Source organism: Lolium rigidum, chromosome 1 (genome assembly GCF_022539505.1).
Source record: "Lolium rigidum isolate FL_2022 chromosome 1, APGP_CSIRO_Lrig_0.1, whole genome shotgun sequence".
NCBI classification, from domain to species: Eukaryota; Viridiplantae; Streptophyta; class Magnoliopsida; order Poales; family Poaceae; genus Lolium; species Lolium rigidum.
In genome coordinates, this window is record NC_061508.1 from 234,839,828 (window position 1) to 234,858,945 (window position 19,118).

Sequence of the window (19,118 nt, forward strand, 5' to 3'; positions counted from 1 at the left end):
TCAGGAAATTGCAGAAAATGTTTATATCTTGCTAAACCTTGATAAATTCAAACCGTAACTCGAAATAAAATGTCTTCTATACGATACTTGTTCAGAAAAATATGAGATATGTCTGTTTGCATCTCGCATCATGTCGTGTGTTGTAGTCTGTGCATATCATCACCTAATAAGAACACCCGGAGTATTCCGGACACCGGCTAGGGTTTCCCCGCTCCGATTAATATTGAAGTAGCGCACTCCTGTCATGTTACGCCATGCTAATCAACATTTTAACTTTGCCGGTGGAATAACAACTTGAACCATATAACAGTGTGCCGGGATTCCGAATCTGCTTAATTTGGATAAGTTGTATTGCAACATATCTACCATGCCATACATGCTGATTCTTTTGCCGTAGTAGTAAGTCTTGCATTTGTTGTATGTTCTAGCATTTTCTTCATCACGAAGTGATTATGTGAGAAGTAAGTCTTGCATTTGTTGTATGTTCTAGCATTTTCTTCATCACGAAGTGATTATGTGAGATATGAAGTTCTTCCCCAATCTATCCATATGTTGCGATTCTTTTATCGAGACCTATTTCACCTGTTTACCCCAGTAATCCGTATAGCCGTTGTCGTTCTGTTGTTTATCTCGATATAGCCATTGACTGGACAAGCAGGGGAAATGCGTGTATAGTGTGTATTCAGGAAAGGGGGAGCCAGGTGCTTGTAAAAAAAGTAAACAAAAATATATATGACTCAAGGAATTTAAAATTTACACCGAACCACATTTCTATGAATTTCAAATCTATAACTCGACCTACTAGTACCTTCCCAATAGGGAAACTTTCCAAACAACTTATGTACTATGAGCAAAAACTATTGCTGTGACAGAAAACAAGGATCTCATTCAACTTTACAATTCACCAGCCTTATTAGCTGCAGTTTTGCCAGGCTTTGTTTTGGCGATGCTAACCAGATCACCAAAGAGTGAATCTTCAGGCCTTGCTGGTCGACTAGCCTGCTGAAGGGGAGAAGATGCAGGTGCGCCATACAAACTGTTGTTTTGCATGGCAAGCCCATTCATTCTCTGAGAAAGCTCGTTTGCACCGGTATACCCATATGCAGCATTCGGAGCATAGCCATAACCTCCAGACTGCTGACCATAGCCATAACCGGCCATCTGGCCACCATACATCTGCTGCTGGTAGATATCTCCTGCCATCTGCTGGTGGGGATACATGCCAGCTGCTTGGTTGCCTTGCATTGGAGGATACATGCCTCCATACTGTGCATTTGGCATGGATTGCGGATGTTGAGCCCCAGGTTGCTCCAAATATCCTGGTGGAAACTGCATTCCCCCTGGTTGTCCAGTCAGCAATGGTTGCGATGGTGAAACTTGCCCAGGCTGACCTACTTGAGCAGGTTGGGCTTGAGCAATTTCTGCTTCCCACGGTGGTGGCGGGAGGTCGCTGCTCTGATCATCTTGACCTGTAAAGCACAAATAGCCTACAGCTGAGGACACAAGCAAAGATAAAACCATATGTCGCAGACAAACAGTAAATTGCATTGTGAAAAACAGATCTAGCAAAAAGTACCCGCAAGAGCTCTTGGACAAACCTGATATCAAACACAAGTACTGCTAAGATAGCATATTAGAAGGTCAAATTATAAAGATAGTGAAGTACCATAGTTTGGTGCCTGATGTGGTTGCATCGTTCCTGGAGCAAACTGACCATTCCATGGACTTGAAGAGTTCAGGTCAGAACCTTGATTGTAAGTTGGCATTGTATTGGAAGTCAAGCCATTAGAAAACGGAGAAGGCTGCTGCGATAGAACAGGATGCTGTGGAGCAGGATATGCTTGTGGTGCCGAGAGAGGATTTGAGTTTAATATTGGTGACGAAATGGCAGGGTTCTGGTTGTTATTGCTAACATTGGTTTGCGAAAACATGTCTACAAGATCTAAGGTATTGTGGCCTGAAGCTGAAGCTGCAGGCAGATTGCCAACAGGAACAAGTGCTTGGGAATTAGCAGGTTCTGGCTTGAAATAATCATCTCCACTAAGTAGGTCGATACTAGGGCCAACAGATGTTTCTCCAGGAGGCTTTGAAGTGCTCGATGATGGAGGTGCAGGAAGTGCTAATTGCTCAAATGGAGTCATGTTACTAGCAGCTTCAGAAGACCTGACAGGTTCAGACGGTATATAACAGTCAGTCAGAGCTTAATGCAGCATCAACTATTTAAATTTTAACCATTTGAATACCGTTTCAAGAGTTACTGAACCCTCACAACTGAAGGATCATTTCAAAACAGTAACTAAAAGGATGCATGGTATTAGATAACACGACCTTTGAGGCGGCTCTTTTGTCCCCTCTGGCTTTGTTGGTGGAGAACTACTCGCAGGGGCTTCTTGTTTTGGCTTTTCTACCCGAACCGCTATGCCTGCAGCAATTGCATCATGTTTTGCTAGAACACGCTGCAAATCATCATTCAATGAAAGGCCCTGACTTAGCAGCTCCTCGTCGCTGTGACAGTTAATGAATGGAAATATTTAGAGAACCATATCATAATATGTAGTCATATGAACACAACAGCCGGAACAGCAATTCAATCAGTAGTACGAAAGCTACACGTGAAATTCAATTTACAGAAAAAGCAACCAACATAAACGAGTTGAGTATCCCTATTTCAGCAAATAACGCATAGTAGTTACATACCCCATAAATCACCGACGTCTCAGGCACACTAATAGTGTATCAGATATAGATTTTGGGCAATCACATGACTGAACTATGCATAGTAAGGAAGTATGTACTTAAAAGGGCAGAACAAGTTAATGCACTTTTTCCATTGTGTATTTGTGTGTTAATGATACCAAAGGCAGATTCATAAATTTTCGATATTATTGATCTGGACTCACCACAAAGAATAAGTTGCCATTTTGTTCTGAGTTGCTTGCCTAAAGTGTAGAGATCAGGGTCAAGTAACAAAACTGTGTAGGGTGAAGTAACACGCCACGACCACGCACTACTATTGTTTAAGTATTATAGTTCCAGCAGAAGCCATTTAGGGAAGTGCTGGGGGAGTGAATGCAAGCTTACTATGATTATTGCGTCAAAAGTGTTGTATACAGGGCTCTGTATGCTAGTAGTAGTGAGTCCATATACACTGGGCTGTATAGTGAAGAGTAGAGAAAATCAATAGTTTAGAGCAATTTCCCCAGGAAACGTCATGGTATCAGGCCAGTGCCGACTGAGGATGTGTGTACCTCGCAGGCAAACTACAAGTTGGGAGAAGAGCATCCAGCACGGAGGCAGTGAACTGAGTTGAGCGGGGAAGATTCGTGGACCAAACCCCAACTCGACTCCCGATGATTCAGCTGCAGCTCCACCTGGATTGGTGGCTGTTGAGAAGTTCTAGAGGGGTTGGGATTAGCCCGTATGGTTGTACTGACCACCAATGTGAGAGTGACAAGCCACAGTCCAGGACAGAGACTGGGGCTGGAAAGCCTCCATCCAGATATGGCTTTGAGAATGATATAGCCAACATGTGGCGTATGAATCACTGTCACCGGAGTACAGAGCCTTCATCACTTCACTACAGTCTACAGTAGCCCAACTGATTTGAGAGCAGTGAAGCAAGATCCCAAGTTGAATACTGGAGCTGGCAGCCCTTGAGAAGCATGGTAGCTTGTATCACTTATTCACTTCAAAGGCAAAGGAAAGCAATTGATTATCTGGACGTTGGTGGCTATTGTGATGCTGATTAAGCCTGATAGGAGATCAACACCAAGGTAACTTGGTATCTTGGACGGGCAATAACAGTTGGTGGTATCCAGATCTACTGCCAAAGCAAAATATAGCCATGCCAGTTCGATTGAGTGAGATACTATGGATAAGAGGTCATCTACTGGAGCGGATGAGACGTCTTCTATCGGAGTGGATTATATTGAGGAAAGGACTGCTGAAGCTTTGGTGTGACAACAAGTCAACGATGAAGATTGCAAGCAATCCAGTTTAGCATGACCAGACGTAGGATGGGGGGATATATTTTAGTTCATCAGAGGGTGGCCTTGATGAGGGAACCTTCAAGTCCAATCTTGAGGGCGAGTTGGGTATATTGAGCTAGGATAGATTCCGGTATTCCCCCCAAGAAACTTCTAAAACGTATCAATATATAGCATTTGGCATATATATTAACAGGTGTGCGCATCCTTTTGCTGGTTTTGTCGAAGAACGCAAAGATGAAGTCGACAGAAGAGCAATCTAGTGGGTTATCAAAACTACCAAATCAGAAAAATGCACATACTACATTGGTGCTATTTGCTTCCCTGTAGTTTATATGCTGCTAGAAAATAAGAGCCAGACATCACAACAACTTACGAGGTTGTGTTGACAAGCTGCACCACTCTCTGCTTGTAAGACCGACATTGGTCCACGAGGTCCACAATAACCTCTTGCTTTAAACCCTGCATGTTCATTAATGCTCAGCAGTATATTGACTTGACATCCAAATCATACAACTAGAAAGAAAGTGATTTATGGATTTCAATGTTACAAGTTTTTAAATTATCTGAAACATGGTAGTATACGTATGCAATTTTAAGTAAGAGAAATCAACACAGCAAAGGAGGAAGATGGTGTGTCTTTTTCCTGCATTAACTTTCCACAACAAAACTGCGCATTTGATCATTTTATGAACCACATATTGCTACAGTATGTGAGTAGGCAATCAACAGTGAAATACCTCTCTGTTTCCAGGATCAATAGCATTTAACATCTCCGAGAGAACATCCATCACACCACGTGCATTCTGAATTTCTGCCGCACTGGTAAAAAAGTTTTACAAAGTTTAGACTTTCTTACAGAAGAGAACTTGAAGACTTCAAAGCAGAAGTACACTGATAATAACAGTGTGGTTACAGAATTTGAGAAGAAAGTAAAGGCAGTTGCAGTGCAGAAGGATCAGCCGTACAGGAAAGAGACACACATTCAGGCTCTGAAAAAGGAAGCATTTAAGGTCCCATATGTTTGTACCTCAGCCAAAACCAACACATAATAATATCTTTAGGTTCTGCTTAGGTTCTGTGTTACCAGTTCCTATTTTCTAGGCAATGATATAGATCTACGTAATTATGAGAAAAATTAATTCACAGCTTAATGGTGCATTAGGCTCTAAGAGGCAACGTACCTCAATGTAGGTATTTCTGACGCTGAAGATGATTCAGGTGCCTCCTGCCGATAGTCAGTATTACGTAAAGCAGGAGGAGGGTAGTTTTGTAGAGGTTGAGTCTGTGGTGGAGTATAGATTGGCACAGAACTCTCTGATCTTTGAGGAAATACAGCTCCAGCACGCTGATATAAAAGAAAACAAATTTATGATTAGCCCTGGAAAGTATGATATATCAAAAGGCAGCATTTCCATGAACACTATATAAACAGATATATTCATGTTTCTGATGCTTGGCTGAAGAAGATGCTCATTTTCTTTCTTGTTGACTTACTGTTTTGTAGGATATTTTAGATGGTGAAACCTACATCGCTAGCTTTTTGTTAACTAATGTGGATTACTCCGTTCGCAATTTTTGAAAGAAGTACTACAGATGGTGAAAACTGTTGAACAATAAACAAAATGGAAACGCATGTGACGTTAATAATACCAGCAGCTCTTGATATGCCGCATAATATTGTGGATATCTTGCACGAGGACCACCAAAAGCATCTTGCCAGGTGTCTATTAGACTGAGTATCTTCTCTTTTACATGATAATCAGCCTACAAAACAAAACAGAAATCAAAATTGAAATCTTATTATTTAAATGGAAGGACAAAAACTGCGTGGCCAGACCTTTTTCTTAACTATCTTCACCATTTCGTGGAGTATATCCCTCTCGGCAACATGCATATGAACAAAATCTCCACAATTTTTAATCAGCGTCTCCAGCAACTAAAAAGGGGAAATAAATGAAGTACTTCAGTGCAAGTTTGCTCAGGGCCATTGGTACATACCCGCTTCAATTCGATTACAGAACCAGTCAACAAAATTTAGCTACCAACTAACAAGGTATGTTGCAACAGATAGTGGTAATGGATGACTGCAGTAAAACTGTAAGTTACATTGTTTCAGCAAGGTCAAGGTAAAGAAGTAAGAAATAAAAGCTTATTTTTTAACACAGCCGATTTTGAACTATGGAATCAGTCAGGAGTCAGCCTGGAGTCACTGGTCAATTTCATATGCAAGTAACACTAAATTATGTGAACTATGCATCATCATGAAGATATGAATGTGAGTGCATTACAAAGCAAAACAAGAATATAGATAATTAGTAGAAGGAAACTATTGAGCAAAACATACACATTAAGATTTTGAAACCGGTGCCAGAAAATAATCATAAGTTTCTAGCTAACATAGAAAACTGGCAATTGATGGTTCAATCGTATACACCACATGTCAAGTAAGTTACAGAATGATACTTACTGTTAGCGCGAGAAGCTGGACCTTTGAGTTCTTGTTTCCAATCCGTTTCTTGATAGACTTCACTACATCTTTGGCTTGCCTATGTGCATCTTAAAGGATAAGAGAGTATAGCAAAGAACTGGCACACTGAAACCAGATACTGTTTAATGCAAGTTTCAGGTTGAAATTGTGACTTCTTTACAGCCTATTGCTTTGGCATGGGGAACACCAATATTATCCCAATGACTTCCTATTTCGATGAAACATACACTAGTGCAAGCTTCATTAACAGTTGAAGAGTTCTAGATCATCACATTAATACTGAGACAGAAACTAACTAGTCATCAAAATCGTAGGCATAGTCACCACCAGCACTCACGATTATTTCCATATTAGCCTTCTTATTATCTTTTTTCCAACACCATCAGTAACTGATATTGAACTTAGCTTGGTTGAAAAGAAAGTGACCTTCTAGGATTGTTGTTACTTGTCACTTTGTCGCATTTGCAAGTCCAAACAAAAATTCCCATGACAGTCGAGCTATAGACCTATAGTAGGCATGGCGATTGGAAAGAGCTTATCATGGCATGTTTTCTTATCACGATCACAATCCTCTGTGTTCCTTGGCTAGGAGCCAAATGCGCAACTCATATGCTATGGTGGTCACGCAAGATGGAGCTGAAGGTCGCAGGAGCTCTTTCAGCGCCAACAAGCACACGTGCCAAGAGCGCAGACTGTGAAGCCCTAAAGTAACGACCCTGGCGCATCCGATTTCTAAACAGAAGTCACACTGAAGTGGCAAATATACTGTTAGATTAAACGAATCAGGACCCAGCAAGGGCTCCTTAATTCCAGTTACTTCACCTAGTGATACTTCATGTCTCATCACTCCATGTGTTCTACTCTTACCCGTTAATTCAATCTGATGAACAAAGTCCTACGGTACTACAAAAATTATAGAGTACTGAACATCAGCTGAATTTCACAGGACCACGAGGACTGATCAATCGTTCCGGCCCGAAACCTCGACCCAAGTTATACCGCAAGCGTGCCCCAGCCTCCTGCCTACAAAATCGTGACGAAACTAGCACAAAATTCGCAGAGGACAGTCCCCCGCCCCAGTTGCGCACGGAACCTATCGCCACGAGCACGTCCCCGGCGACGCAGCAGTAAGGAAGAAGCCGTGAACAATCAACGTGATAATTTAGATAGCAAAGAGGAGGGCGAAGGATGAACTCACGAGGGGTCGTGATTGAGGATATCGCAGATCTCGAGGTTGAGGGACCAGTCGGGCCCGATCAGCGATTCACTGGTCGCGCGGTCGACCAGGACCGACTGCGGCATCGCGGCGACGGCGAGCCCCTGGTCGGCGTCGACGGGGACGGGGGAGAAAGCGGCGGGCGCAAACCCTAGCAGTAGCAGGCAAGCCTCGCTGTGTCCGTACCTTCTGGTTTGCTTGGCCTCTCTGTCCAGTCCAGTCGGTTGGACAAGGGAAGAAGGCAAATTCTCTCTATTTTGCGAATTTGATTACTTTTTGAAGAAACTTCCAACAGATTTCTGTTTCACAACGGACAATATATTCTCCCTTTCCACCTATATGCCATAGCACCACCACCGAAAGATCAAAAACAAACTAGGGCATCGATCGCCAGGCGACTTATTGCGCATACCGATAAGAGTGTGACATATGGCAAAGCAAGAAATCAGAGCTGCCATCCGATCTTTGTTGACAAATCTTGCGGTGGGCGTTGCCGCGCGCGTAAACGTGATATATGATTCTCAAAACCCTAAAGTGTTATGAGTATGTCATAAAGAAGCATACATATCATAATCAAATGTCAAATAAGAAGTGCGATGGTCATGACCACCGAAAGATTCTATGAAAATCAATGTAAATGATGCTTTGGAGATGGATCTGTGCATAGGTAAAGCACGTGTAGTAATGGTAAATGGAAAAGACTTCAATATAACATCATCTAACAAAATTTGCACTACGGTTGGTGGATGCATCATTGGCGGAAGGGGAGGTTTGATACTTGTACGGATTATCGGTTGTGACACTTTGTTGTCCAACGATTATTACTTCAGTGTTTGGCAACTTCATCGACAACTATATACCATGATTGTTGCACTCCTTGGAGTTGGTTTCATCACGTTAGAATCGAAGTTCTATAATAGGGATCAATACACTAGCGCATACACCGGCTAGGCTTGCTTTTCGCTTAATAATATTCTTGTATCTGGGTTGATAAATCCCCTAGTTTTATCTTGAGTAACGATGTATCTTTGTTTTCCCATCAATAACTATTCCCAATGACCCTCAACCCCCCTGTACTAAAAGAAGAAGCATATATGCAAAGTATTTAGAACTTATAATTAAGAGGTTCGTCATCAATTTTTTGTATTTTATGTTTGCTCTACATATTTATTAAATTAGTTGGTTTATTAACTTGCCGACTACCTCTATGTCATATCACATGATAAACTAATTGAGAAATTAGTGTTAGAGTCCACTACTCTATGCCATATCACATGATAAATTAGTTGACAAATTTATATGGAATACATCATAGCTAATATTGGCCAAACAAACCTGATTTTGGTACATCAACAAGGTGTGTTCGTATGTATTCAGAAATCCGTACAGCTCTAAAAACATATTAAACATGTATAATGAGAAACCATCAAATGGCTAGACAGCAAATTAAAGACCATCAATTGATGTGTCCATCATATCTCCATACAGAAATTTTTGGGTGCCTGTAAAACCTCCTTTTGTTTTACTACAACATGCAATGTGGATACAACGACATTAGAATACCAACACAAGCAAGCATATCATCTAAGTATACTAGCTAGACATGAGACAAAGGTTGAATATTGTGGCCTGGAAAAGTATTAGCTTAATTGCACTTACAAGTGAGAACATGAAAATGATGGTTTTCCTGTTTGATGATATGTTTGAGTGGCGTGCTATTAGGTTTTAATGAGAGAGTGGTCATGGCCCTCCAACGACTATGGACATATATGGTTCTACTGAGGTCGTAGCAACACGGTGACATGATGGCACTAGGATGATAGTAGATGGCACTAGGATGATAGGAATAGATTGACTGAGAAAGATGAGTAGCTCGAGTTAAGTCTTTTGTGGATCAATGAATTGGTTGCATTGAGGCAATAGAGAGAATTGCATAATTTATTAGAATTACAATGGCATGCATATATCATTCGACCAATATCATTGCACCCTCCTCGTTTCATTATAAGTGTTCGCTGGATCGGTACCATTTTCTCCTTCTAACCTAAGCTCATGCAAAAGATGGAGTGTGTCCACTAGTCCGGTTGAGAGCTACTAGGGAAACTAATGGAGTAGCAGACAATTGGAGTCCAGCTTGAACTTCATCTCAACCGCAATAGTGAAAAAGCAATGAACTAGAAGATGCAACATTGTCTCTGGGTGGGTTGTGCGGAGAGGGGCAATGGTGTTACGTGGTCAGTCGCGCTTAGCTAGATTATCCACTATGATCGAGGCATTTCCCATGAAATGATAGCCAACCGAAACATTTGCATTTCGGTAAATTTGAACCTCTAGATGAGATTCGGAGCGAATGAGCGTGTAAGGCCTTCAAACTGAAGCGAATAAGATGACTTGCCATGTAAACTCCAAATCTTGACTAGTTTGACGAGATAGGATCTTGTATATCAAGGTTGAGGGCCATGCCATCGACTCTTGTGAACAACCATGGGAGGATTCAACATCCATCCAACCTGGGCACTTGCCCGGGTGTACTTGACACACGTTGCCTTACAATAGTGTATGTTTAAGGCAATTTCAACAACAATAAAATAGCATATCAATCCTTTAAAATTGCAGTTTGCATAAACTTTCAATGTTCATAGGTCCGCCACTTTGTACAACCATAATAATGTAGAAGAATTTCGCTAGAGAGATTTTTCTTCATGTTGTTGATCCATACATTGTTTAGGAGGGTATACACGATGATATAGCTGCGCTCATGGCTATATGTTGGAAGAGCTGAGGCAGGCATAACTTGACAATAGTACTATGAAACTAATGATCATGCCATAACCCCAAAGACATGATAGTAATAGGTAGTATCTTCAAAGTGTATGCATAAGAAAAACACATGATTGAGACCCCACGTAAGTTTAATTCCTACAAGATTACAAAACACGTGATTTTGTAAGATGTGCATTTTGAATAGTGCTCACGAAGCAAACACGTCAATTTTATAAGCACATGTAAAGTGAGAGATAGAGTGTAAGTGCATTGGGTCTTTTTAAAAGATGATATTTGAACTCACGGTTGACATTCTTTTGGAATGGAGGTGCAAGGTATATGAATAGATTAATGTGTGGCGCATGTGAAGACTTGTAAGGCACCATACCACGTGAGGCATCCAGCAACACACAACAACATCCAGGTTGCAACGAGTGCTCGCACTAGGTGACACGATGTAGCCGGTTACGAGTGGATAAGCGACACAACTAGCGACAAACAACGACAAGGAGGAATCGATGAGTGGATGCATTGGGCAACATAGCACAAGCGAGGAAAAGCATGACGCAATTTGCGACAAATAATGGCATGCGGTGCCGATGAGTGGCTGCATCAGACGGCACAACGCAGAATAACATCGGCCGTTAATAAATACTAGCTAGCGGATAGTGATGACGAGGTATTCAGGTAGTGGCAGATCATTCTCATTATTAGGCTACTTGAAAATCACAGTGTAGACCATGGACCTCCATGTACACCCCTAGATCTTGACCACTTGCTACATATGGTGGGAACCAGAGTCCGTAGCGGCGCCAACTAGCACTAAGCCTTATGGGTGCAAAGTGAAGTAAAGATAAAATTGGCATCAAAAACACTTATCTGTTAAGCGAAATGCATAAATGCAGCTTTTAGCCCTGATATTTTTTCGCCTTTTGTTTGCTTAATTTAGGAACTTTCCTAGATACCAAATGTATAGAATCTCCAAATAAAGAAGTACTCTTCTCAAAACACAACAGGTGATTCTAGATTTGCTCCTTGGTGTAATTGGAAGTAACCAATTAGATTTACTACAAATTAAAAAAATGACCACTGGTCCAATTTGACTATATCTATAGAATATACCTCAATAGAAAACTGATAGTAACGCCCCCAAAGACACGGTAGAAGCACAAGTCTGCCCGTGTGCTTCACCACATGATATGGTCCTGAGTTTCTTCATATGTTCTTCTAGCGTACCTCGAGATTTCTTCAAATAAATATCTCACCTATCAAATTGAAGCAATAGTCGAACCGATAGCTTTTTGTAGCTATGGGAACCGGCTGGGACAACTTCAGTGCTGAACTAGCAACATATGTAAGGTAGATGAGCAATCTAACTTGGCTATTTACAAATGTGTTGGGCTCAGCAGGAGCATACAGAAAAAGCTTTTTTATATGCGTTCACTCACCTCTATGAACCCACGCACACTCTATATCTATGAACACCTCCGAGAGACTGAGTGCATGAAACTGATGATCCGGCTAGTCTTGAGATTAACGAAGTCACCACAGGTGCCTCGCTATCGACAGGAGCATCGCCTCCCACTGATAAAAATATTCCGTCTTTATGAGACACCAAAGTGTCAAACATGGGGTCTATGGTGGGCTGGGGTGCTAGTGCCCTTCCAACCATTCAACCACATATTGGTTCTCTCATACCAAAAGAGCTTAGTAAACCGTAAGAAGAATGCTCATAAATATGTCCTTCAATGCCTCTATAGGCTCTACCCCGAAGAACTTGTAGAGTTATAAGCTATTGGAAGTGTTGTTTTCTTAGGCCAAGCTAGCAGAAAAAGGAGTAATCTATCTAGTCAGCATAGCCAAACATTTAGGAACTTGCAAATTTGATCATGATCAATTGCTTTCTGGATTGTCTATGTCTCTTGATTAGCTGGTGCTTATCCCCTCAATATAGCAAGTTCCTTACCTCCAAACAAAATATTTGAGTTAATTCTAAAAAACCACATTACAATGACAAGTTCGAAAAACCACCACTACTCGATGAAATCGCAAAAAAACCGCCGATATTGCGTGAATTTGTTGCAATGTGCACTGATTGTCAATTTTAGCCATGCTAACGATGATTCTGATAGCGGGACCCACTGGCAGGCTGACATGATAGTAATAGGTAGTATCTTCAAAGTACATCTGGGCATGGGCAACACGGCCCGGACGACCCGGCCCGAAAATCCCGGGCCATGTCGGGTCCGGCTTGCACTTCGGGCCAGGCTCGGGCCTGAAATCTGAGCCCGAACATCGGGCCAGGCCGGGATCGGGCCTTCATTTTCGTGAATTTTAGCCTGGTCGGGCCGGGCTTCTCGGGCCGGGCCGGGCTTTTTGCTCGTTTGGGCCGGATTCGGGCTTAAATTACAGGCCCGACGGTCGGGCCCGGCCGGGTTCGGGCCTGACTTTTTGCCCGTATGCTTTTTTAAGCCCGGCCCGGCCCGAACTTTGCCCAGGTGTACTTCAAAGTGTATGCATAAGAAAAACACATGATTGAGACGCCGGGTAAGCTTAATTCCTACAAGATTACAAACACATGATTTTGTAAAATGTGTGTTTTGAATAGTGCACACGAAGCAAACACGTCAATTTTATAAGCACATGTAAAGTGAGAGATAGAGTCTAAATTCATTGAATTTTTGGAAAAGATGATATTTGAACTCATGGTTGAAATTCTTTTGGAACGGAGGTGGAAGGTATATGAATAGACTAATGTGTGGCACATGTGAAGACTTGCAAGACACCATAGCGCGTGAGGCAACCAGAAACACACAACAACATCTAGGTTGCAATGAGTGCTCACACTAGGTGACACGATGTAGCCGGTTACGAGTAGCAGCACAACTAGCGACAAACAACAATAAGGAGGAATCGATGAGTGGCAGCATAGCACAAGCGAAGAAAAGCGCGACACAATTTTTGACAAATAATGGCATGTGGTGCCGATGAGTGGCTGCATCAGGCGGCACAACGCAGAATAACATCAGTCAGTAACGAACACTAGCTAGCGGATAGTGATGACGAGGGATTCATGTAGTGGCAGATGATGCTCATTATGCTAGGGTGTCTCTGCAGTGAAATTGTTCATATACATCTACTTATTTTCATTTTTTTCTACTATGATAAGTAGGCTACTCGGAAATCACAGTGTAGTCCATAAACCTCCCTGTACACCCCTATATTCGCACCACTTGGTACATGTGGTGGGAACCAGAGTCCGTGGTGGAACCAAATAGCACTAACCCTTATGGGTCCAAAATGAACTTATCAATCTGGTAGCGGGATATACAGACTACTATGCAGGACATGCAGAGTGAGACTTAAAAGCCGCTTAGTTGATGTGGCTTGCCGCAATGTTGCTAAACGTTTAGGCAGTGATGCGGATACCCGGGTCCCCTTACATCATGATGATGGGTCTCCAAATAGCTTTAATCATTAAGTTTTAGTGCATCAAATGATTAATGAATATGAGAGGGACTATGGCTTATTTTGAATGAGAATTAGCTTAATTATCACTCAGATGACGTTAACTAATCATAGTTGCAAATCACGATAACTCATGTATAATTGGACAAACTGAATTGCAACTCACCTGTAACCCATGTGTAACTGGAAAAATCTGAGTTGCAACTTATCTGCAACTCATGTGTAAATTGGAAAAACCTGAATTGCAACTCTGCGTGTGATCCACATGTGACTAGGGAAATCCCAGCTGCAACTCACTTGCAACTCATATGTAACACTTGCAACCCATGTACAGCTCACGAGACAGAAAAATTACGACGCAAATATGATAATTGTAAATAAACTCTAACTTAGCACGAGAAAAAGAACGGAGGTAAGCTAGAGGAACATGTTTTGGGTTTAGTTGCAAGTCGAGGACAACTTATTTCATGAATGTTCTACATCACATCGACATCCATTGGTGTAAAATATGCTTTGAGATTTGGCATGTCCCACGTCTGTGCACTCATGAACCAATGATAAAATTGGGCATAAAAACACCCATCTATTAAGCGAAATGCATAAATGCAGATTTTAGCCCTGAGATTTTGTTGCCTTTTGTTTGCTTAATTTAGGAACTTTCCAAGATATCAAATGTATAGAATCTCCAAATAAGGAGGTACTCTTCTCAAAACACAACAGGTGATTCTTCATTTGCTCCTTGGTGTAATTGGTGCAACCAATTAGATTTACTACAAAATTTAAAAATTGACCACTGATTCTATTTGACTATATCTACAGATTATACCTCAGCAGAAAACTGTTAGTAATGGCCCCAAAGAAACGGTAGAAGCATGTATGCCTCGTGTGCTTCACGACATGATATGGTCTTCTAGCGTACCTCGAGTTGTCTTCAAATAAATATCTCACCTATCAAACTCAACCAATAGTCGAACCGATAGCTTATTGTAGCTATGGGAACCGGCTGGGACAACTTCAATGTTGAACTACCAACATATGTAAGGTAGTTGAGAAATCTAACTTGGCTATTTGCAAAGGTGTTGGGCTCAGTAGGAGCATACGAAAAGAGATTTTTTATATACGACTCACTCACCTCTACGAACCCACACACACTCTACCTCTATGAACACCTTTGAGAGACTGAGTCCGTGAAACTGATGATCCTGTTAGTATTGAGATTAACGAAGTCACCACAGACGCTTCGCTATCGACGGGATCATCACCTCCCACTGAAAAAACATTCCATTTTTATGAGACACCAAAGTGTCAAACATATGATCTATGGTGGGCTAGGGGTGTCACTGCCCTTCCAACCATTCAACCATATATTGGTTCTCTTATACCAAAAGAGCTTAATAACTGTAAGAAGAACGCTCATAAATATGTCCTTCAATACCTCTATAGGCTCTATCCCTGAAGAACTTGTAAATTTAGAAGCTTTTGGAGCTGTTGTTTTTCTTAGGCCAAGCTAGAAGAGAAAGGAGTAATCTATCTAGTCAGCATAGTCAAACGTTTTAGGAGCTTGCAATTGATCATGATCAATTGCTTTCTAGATTGTCTATGTCTCTTGATAAGCTGGTGTTTATCCTCTCAATATAGCAAGTCCCTTACCTCCAAACAAAATATTACCTGATACTAAAATAAAAATGTTTACCCTACATTCTTCCTTAGTTTTCACTGGAATGAGAATTGAGAATTATCAAAATCGAATGATTGTAATGTTACTTGTTTCCAACCTTCTTGTGCTGTGCCGAACTTCTTGTAACATTTGCGAGAAATGATTGTCCCGTGCCCAAAACCGCTCTGTTTAATCACGTCTCAATACGTTTGAGATATTGGAAACATGAAGAAACTTAATGTTACTTGGCAGCACGAACCACGAAGTAAATACAGCGCGAATCGGACGGCAACAGAGGGATGATCGTCGCTCTCGTAGTTTTGCACAGGGAAAGGTCTGCAGGATGATCCACAAGAGATGCATGGCAAGCATGTCACTGCAAGTCTGCAATCCGCTTGCAGTCGCCCTGATCAAATTCTTCAGGCCATGCCAAGTATGGAGCGGCTCCGCTGGCCGGGCGCGTGCGCCGCGAAGTCCATGGACCGGTTCCTGGGGCTCGGCACGGCGGCTCCATGGCTCGCGAAGTCCATCGACCGGACCCTCGGACTGGGCACCGCCGGCGCGTGGCCGGGGTGTTCCACCGCGCGGTTCCTGGGGCTGGGCATGGCCGTCGGGTGCCCAGCCAGCTCCACCGGTCGGTTCCTGGGGCTGGGCCCCACCGGCCCGTGGCCGGCGAGCTCCATCGCGCGGTTCCGCGGGATGGGCACGGTCACCGCCAGGTCCAGCGGCGGCTTGGGGCTCACCTTGGTGTCCGCCCTCGACCATTTCTTGCTGCTCCGTCGCCGCATCAGCACCTTGATCAGCTCCCCGACCTGGTCCCGCGGCGCATTGCCGGAGCTCGCGTTGGCATTGTGACCCGTCTCCGCCTTCTCCTGCTCGCCGGCGATCTTGACGTGTATTTCTTGCGATACGTCCGCGTCGACCAGGTTTTTTGTGCAGACTGACACGGACGCCTCGGTGTCCAGTGCCGCCTTCTCGTCGTGGTCGGCTTTCCTGAACCTCGCCGTCGTGGCCAGGGTCTCGACGGCGCCGACAACCCCCTCCGCCCTCGCGCACACCTCCAGCAGGAGCGACGCGGCGCTGAAGAGCGGCAGCGCCTCGATCAGCGGCGGCGTCGCGGAGTTGATCAGTTCGTGCTCTGCCTCCGACGACGATTCGTCTTCGAGTCCTCCTTCCAGCACTGCCGCCAGGCACCTCAGCTCGTCCCGCAGGTCCTGGGCGGCGGCGTTCATGTCCGCCACGACGAGGCCGAGGCGGCCGGACCGCGTCATGGACGTGACGGAGCCCGACGCCTCGCGGAGCACGGCCGCCAGGTGGCGGCTGAGGGCGAGGCAGGTGCCGGCGAGGTGCTTCTTGACGTGCGGCGGCGTCTGGGACTCGGAGCCGACGCAGGCGGCGAGGGCGTCGACGCAGTAGGCGCAGCAGCGCATGGCGGCGCCGACCTTCTGGTACTGCCCGTACGGGTGCCGGAAGCCGAACCTGCCGTGGCCGGGCTCCCACCTGGCCAGGTTGGCCAGCGAGTCCTCGTTCGCCTTGGCGTTCAGCACGAGCTTGTACCAGCCTGACTTCTCGGAGAGCGCCCGCCTCGCCCCCGCGGTGGCGTCGGCGGGGTCGGAGAAGTAGTCCTCGACGCAGCCCTCGGCGGCGGCGGCGAGCTTGTCCATGTTGCGCGCGACGAGGAGGTGCAGCTCCTGCCCCGCCCAGACCGGGAACACCAAGGCGCAGACGGCGAAGCAGATGAAGGCGCCGATGGCGACGGTGGTCAGGCGCTGCTGCGCCAGGTACACGATCTCGTCGGCGCGGTACCCGGACACGGAGACGAGGCAGTAGGTGAGGATGAAGACGGTGACGCCGTAGTCGAACTTGGCCTTCATCGTCGGGATGAACCGGGAGAAGGTGGCCACCGAAGCTGCACGAATGTTACGTTGCGATGTTAGTTCGGTCGATCGGTCTATCAGGACAGAGTGCTACGATTATACAAGAACTGGCACGTACTCATGACAAACATGGAGCCGGTGAGGACGTATGGCTGTAGCTCCTTGCCGGACCGGCTGGCGGCCCAGTGCACGCCGAGGGCCAGCGAGCCGCCGACCACCGTCGCCATGGCTCTGTTCAGGCCTTTGTACAAGCAAGCACCTGAAGCAAACAAACCCCATATCTGTTAGCTCGACCATACCTTATTACCACGGCTGTGCATAATCGGACAATGCTGATTAGTTACATACCGACGGTGTACTCGAAGACGACGACGACGGTGAGGACGGCCCACATGGCATTCCCGCCGGTGAAATCATAGAGCGGGTGGACGTAGTAGAAGACGGAGCAGAGGGTGAGCGCGAGGGCCACCTTGAGCCCGTGCACCACCCTCCTCGGGTCGTCGGCGCCCACCTTCCACACCATCTTGCCGAACCTGGTCACCCTGTCCCTCGGCGCGGCCATCCACGAGAAGAGCCACGACCACGACGGCGGCGAGCAGCACGCCCACCGCCACCTGCTGCTCTTGGCATGGTCGTGCTCGCCGTCGTCCGGAACGTTCACCCTCCATTCCGCCGAGCCGCCGCCATGGCTGGCGTCCTGCTGCTCTGGCGCTGCCCCAGCTGCCATGCTGCTCTCCGTGTGTGCTTGGTTTGAGTTGATGGATGATGCCTTTGGGTAGATTGATGGATGCAGTAGCATGAATGGCGAGGGTTTATATACGCGAGGATTGGAGATTATAAAACACGGCGCCTGACGTGGCGCACGTTGGTGTGTGTCACGGTCACCACGCCACACTTTGGGAAAGCATGCTCTGTTTATTGTAAACAAATTCGGATACAGCACCTGACCACAGTCCGCAAAGAAAACATGACCGAGTGAAGGGACCAGTGATGTATGTATTTTTTTAGTGCTGCATCTTTCAGAAAAGTGTATGCGTTGAAGCTAATACAGGTCAAATGGTAAAGAACTTGGCAAGTGTGTGTATTCTTCGTTTTTCGGCTCTCATTGGGCTCATCCATTTTCTGGTCACCATAACAGCTGAAGGAACATAATAAGAAGAAGAAGAAAGAAAGAAAAAACACAAAGTCCCGTTGAAATAATCAGATACTCGCAACAGCAAGAACATATGTGACGCCACCTAATCTTCGAAAGGTTCTCCAAAATTAACGCCTTCAGTGTCATCCTAACTAACCAACATGATCACAATCCATGTTGTTTTTTTACCCTCGAGAAGGTCGAATCCCTAAACAATGCCTTTAACAAGGGAACAACTAGGAAATGACCATTGTAAGACCGAACCACAAGGTCGGACCGAGAGCTTTCACCCCGAGAAATAAGACCGCCAAATTAAGTATGCCAGTGTCGTCAACCACACTCGTAACTGTTGTAGAACGCTAATCTTTCGACACGCGTGGTTCTCCTGAACCACTGCAAGAACACCCTGAAACCTTCAAACCACAAATGTCATCATCCCCCACAAACACCTTGGATATCGCGCCATCAAAAGAGCCAAGGCGGACCCCAGGTGAACGGGAAGCGCACCTAGAGTTGGATATTACC

General features: G+C 44.7%; 2 protein-coding genes across 2 annotated transcripts; both read right to left on the reverse strand.

Moving 5' to 3' along the window:
* Positions 1–705: 705 nt before the first annotated feature.
* On the reverse strand, positions 706–7,810 carry LOC124691461 (TOM1-like protein 9). Its single transcript, XM_047224740.1, has 10 exons — positions 7,676–7,810; positions 6,457–6,535; positions 5,827–5,925; positions 5,640–5,753; positions 5,171–5,334; positions 4,727–4,808; positions 4,363–4,448; positions 2,329–2,505; positions 1,667–2,163; positions 706–1,469 (listed from the first exon to the last, which is right to left on the reverse strand). The coding sequence occupies exons 1-10, from the start codon at positions 7,777–7,779 to the stop codon at positions 895–897; spliced, it is 1,977 nt and encodes a 658-aa protein (XP_047080696.1). The 5' UTR covers positions 7,780–7,810; the 3' UTR covers positions 706–894.
* Positions 7,811–16,000: 8,190 nt separating this feature from the next.
* LOC124656178 (aluminum-activated malate transporter 10-like) lies at positions 16,001–18,185 on the reverse strand. The gene is made up of 3 exons (XM_047194973.1): positions 17,807–18,185; positions 17,577–17,717; positions 16,001–17,490 (listed from the first exon to the last, which is right to left on the reverse strand). Exons 1-3 carry the CDS (start codon positions 18,183–18,185, stop codon positions 16,001–16,003), a joined length of 2,010 nt encoding a protein of 669 aa, XP_047050929.1.
* Positions 18,186–19,118: the final 933 nt, after the last annotated feature.

What these genes read in the sequence shown, in the direction of transcription:
- LOC124691461 (XM_047224740.1), bottom strand. Translation starts at nt 7,779, where the DNA reads ATGCCGCAGTCGGTCCTGGTCGACCGCGCGACCAGTGAATCGCTGATC. An exon ending in TGAAGATAGTTAAGAAAAAG is followed by an intron (nt 5,754 to 5,826) that starts GTCTGGCCACGC and finishes TTTGTTTTGTAG; the next exon opens with GCTGATTATCATGTAAAAGA. An exon ending in TCAGAAATACCTACATTGAG is followed by an intron (nt 4,809 to 5,170) that starts GTACGTTGCCTC and finishes CTTTTTTACCAG; the next exon opens with TGCGGCAGAAATTCAGAATG.
- LOC124656178 (XM_047194973.1), bottom strand. Translation starts at nt 18,185, where the DNA reads ATGGCAGCTGGGGCAGCGCCAGAGCAGCAGGACGCCAGCCATGGCGGC. An exon ending in CGTCTTCGAGTACACCGTCG is followed by an intron (nt 17,718 to 17,806) that starts GTATGTAACTAA and finishes TGTTTGCTTCAG; the next exon opens with GTGCTTGCTTGTACAAAGGC. An exon ending in CGGCTCCATGTTTGTCATGA is followed by an intron (nt 17,491 to 17,576) that starts GTACGTGCCAGT and finishes ACATTCGTGCAG; the next exon opens with CTTCGGTGGCCACCTTCTCC.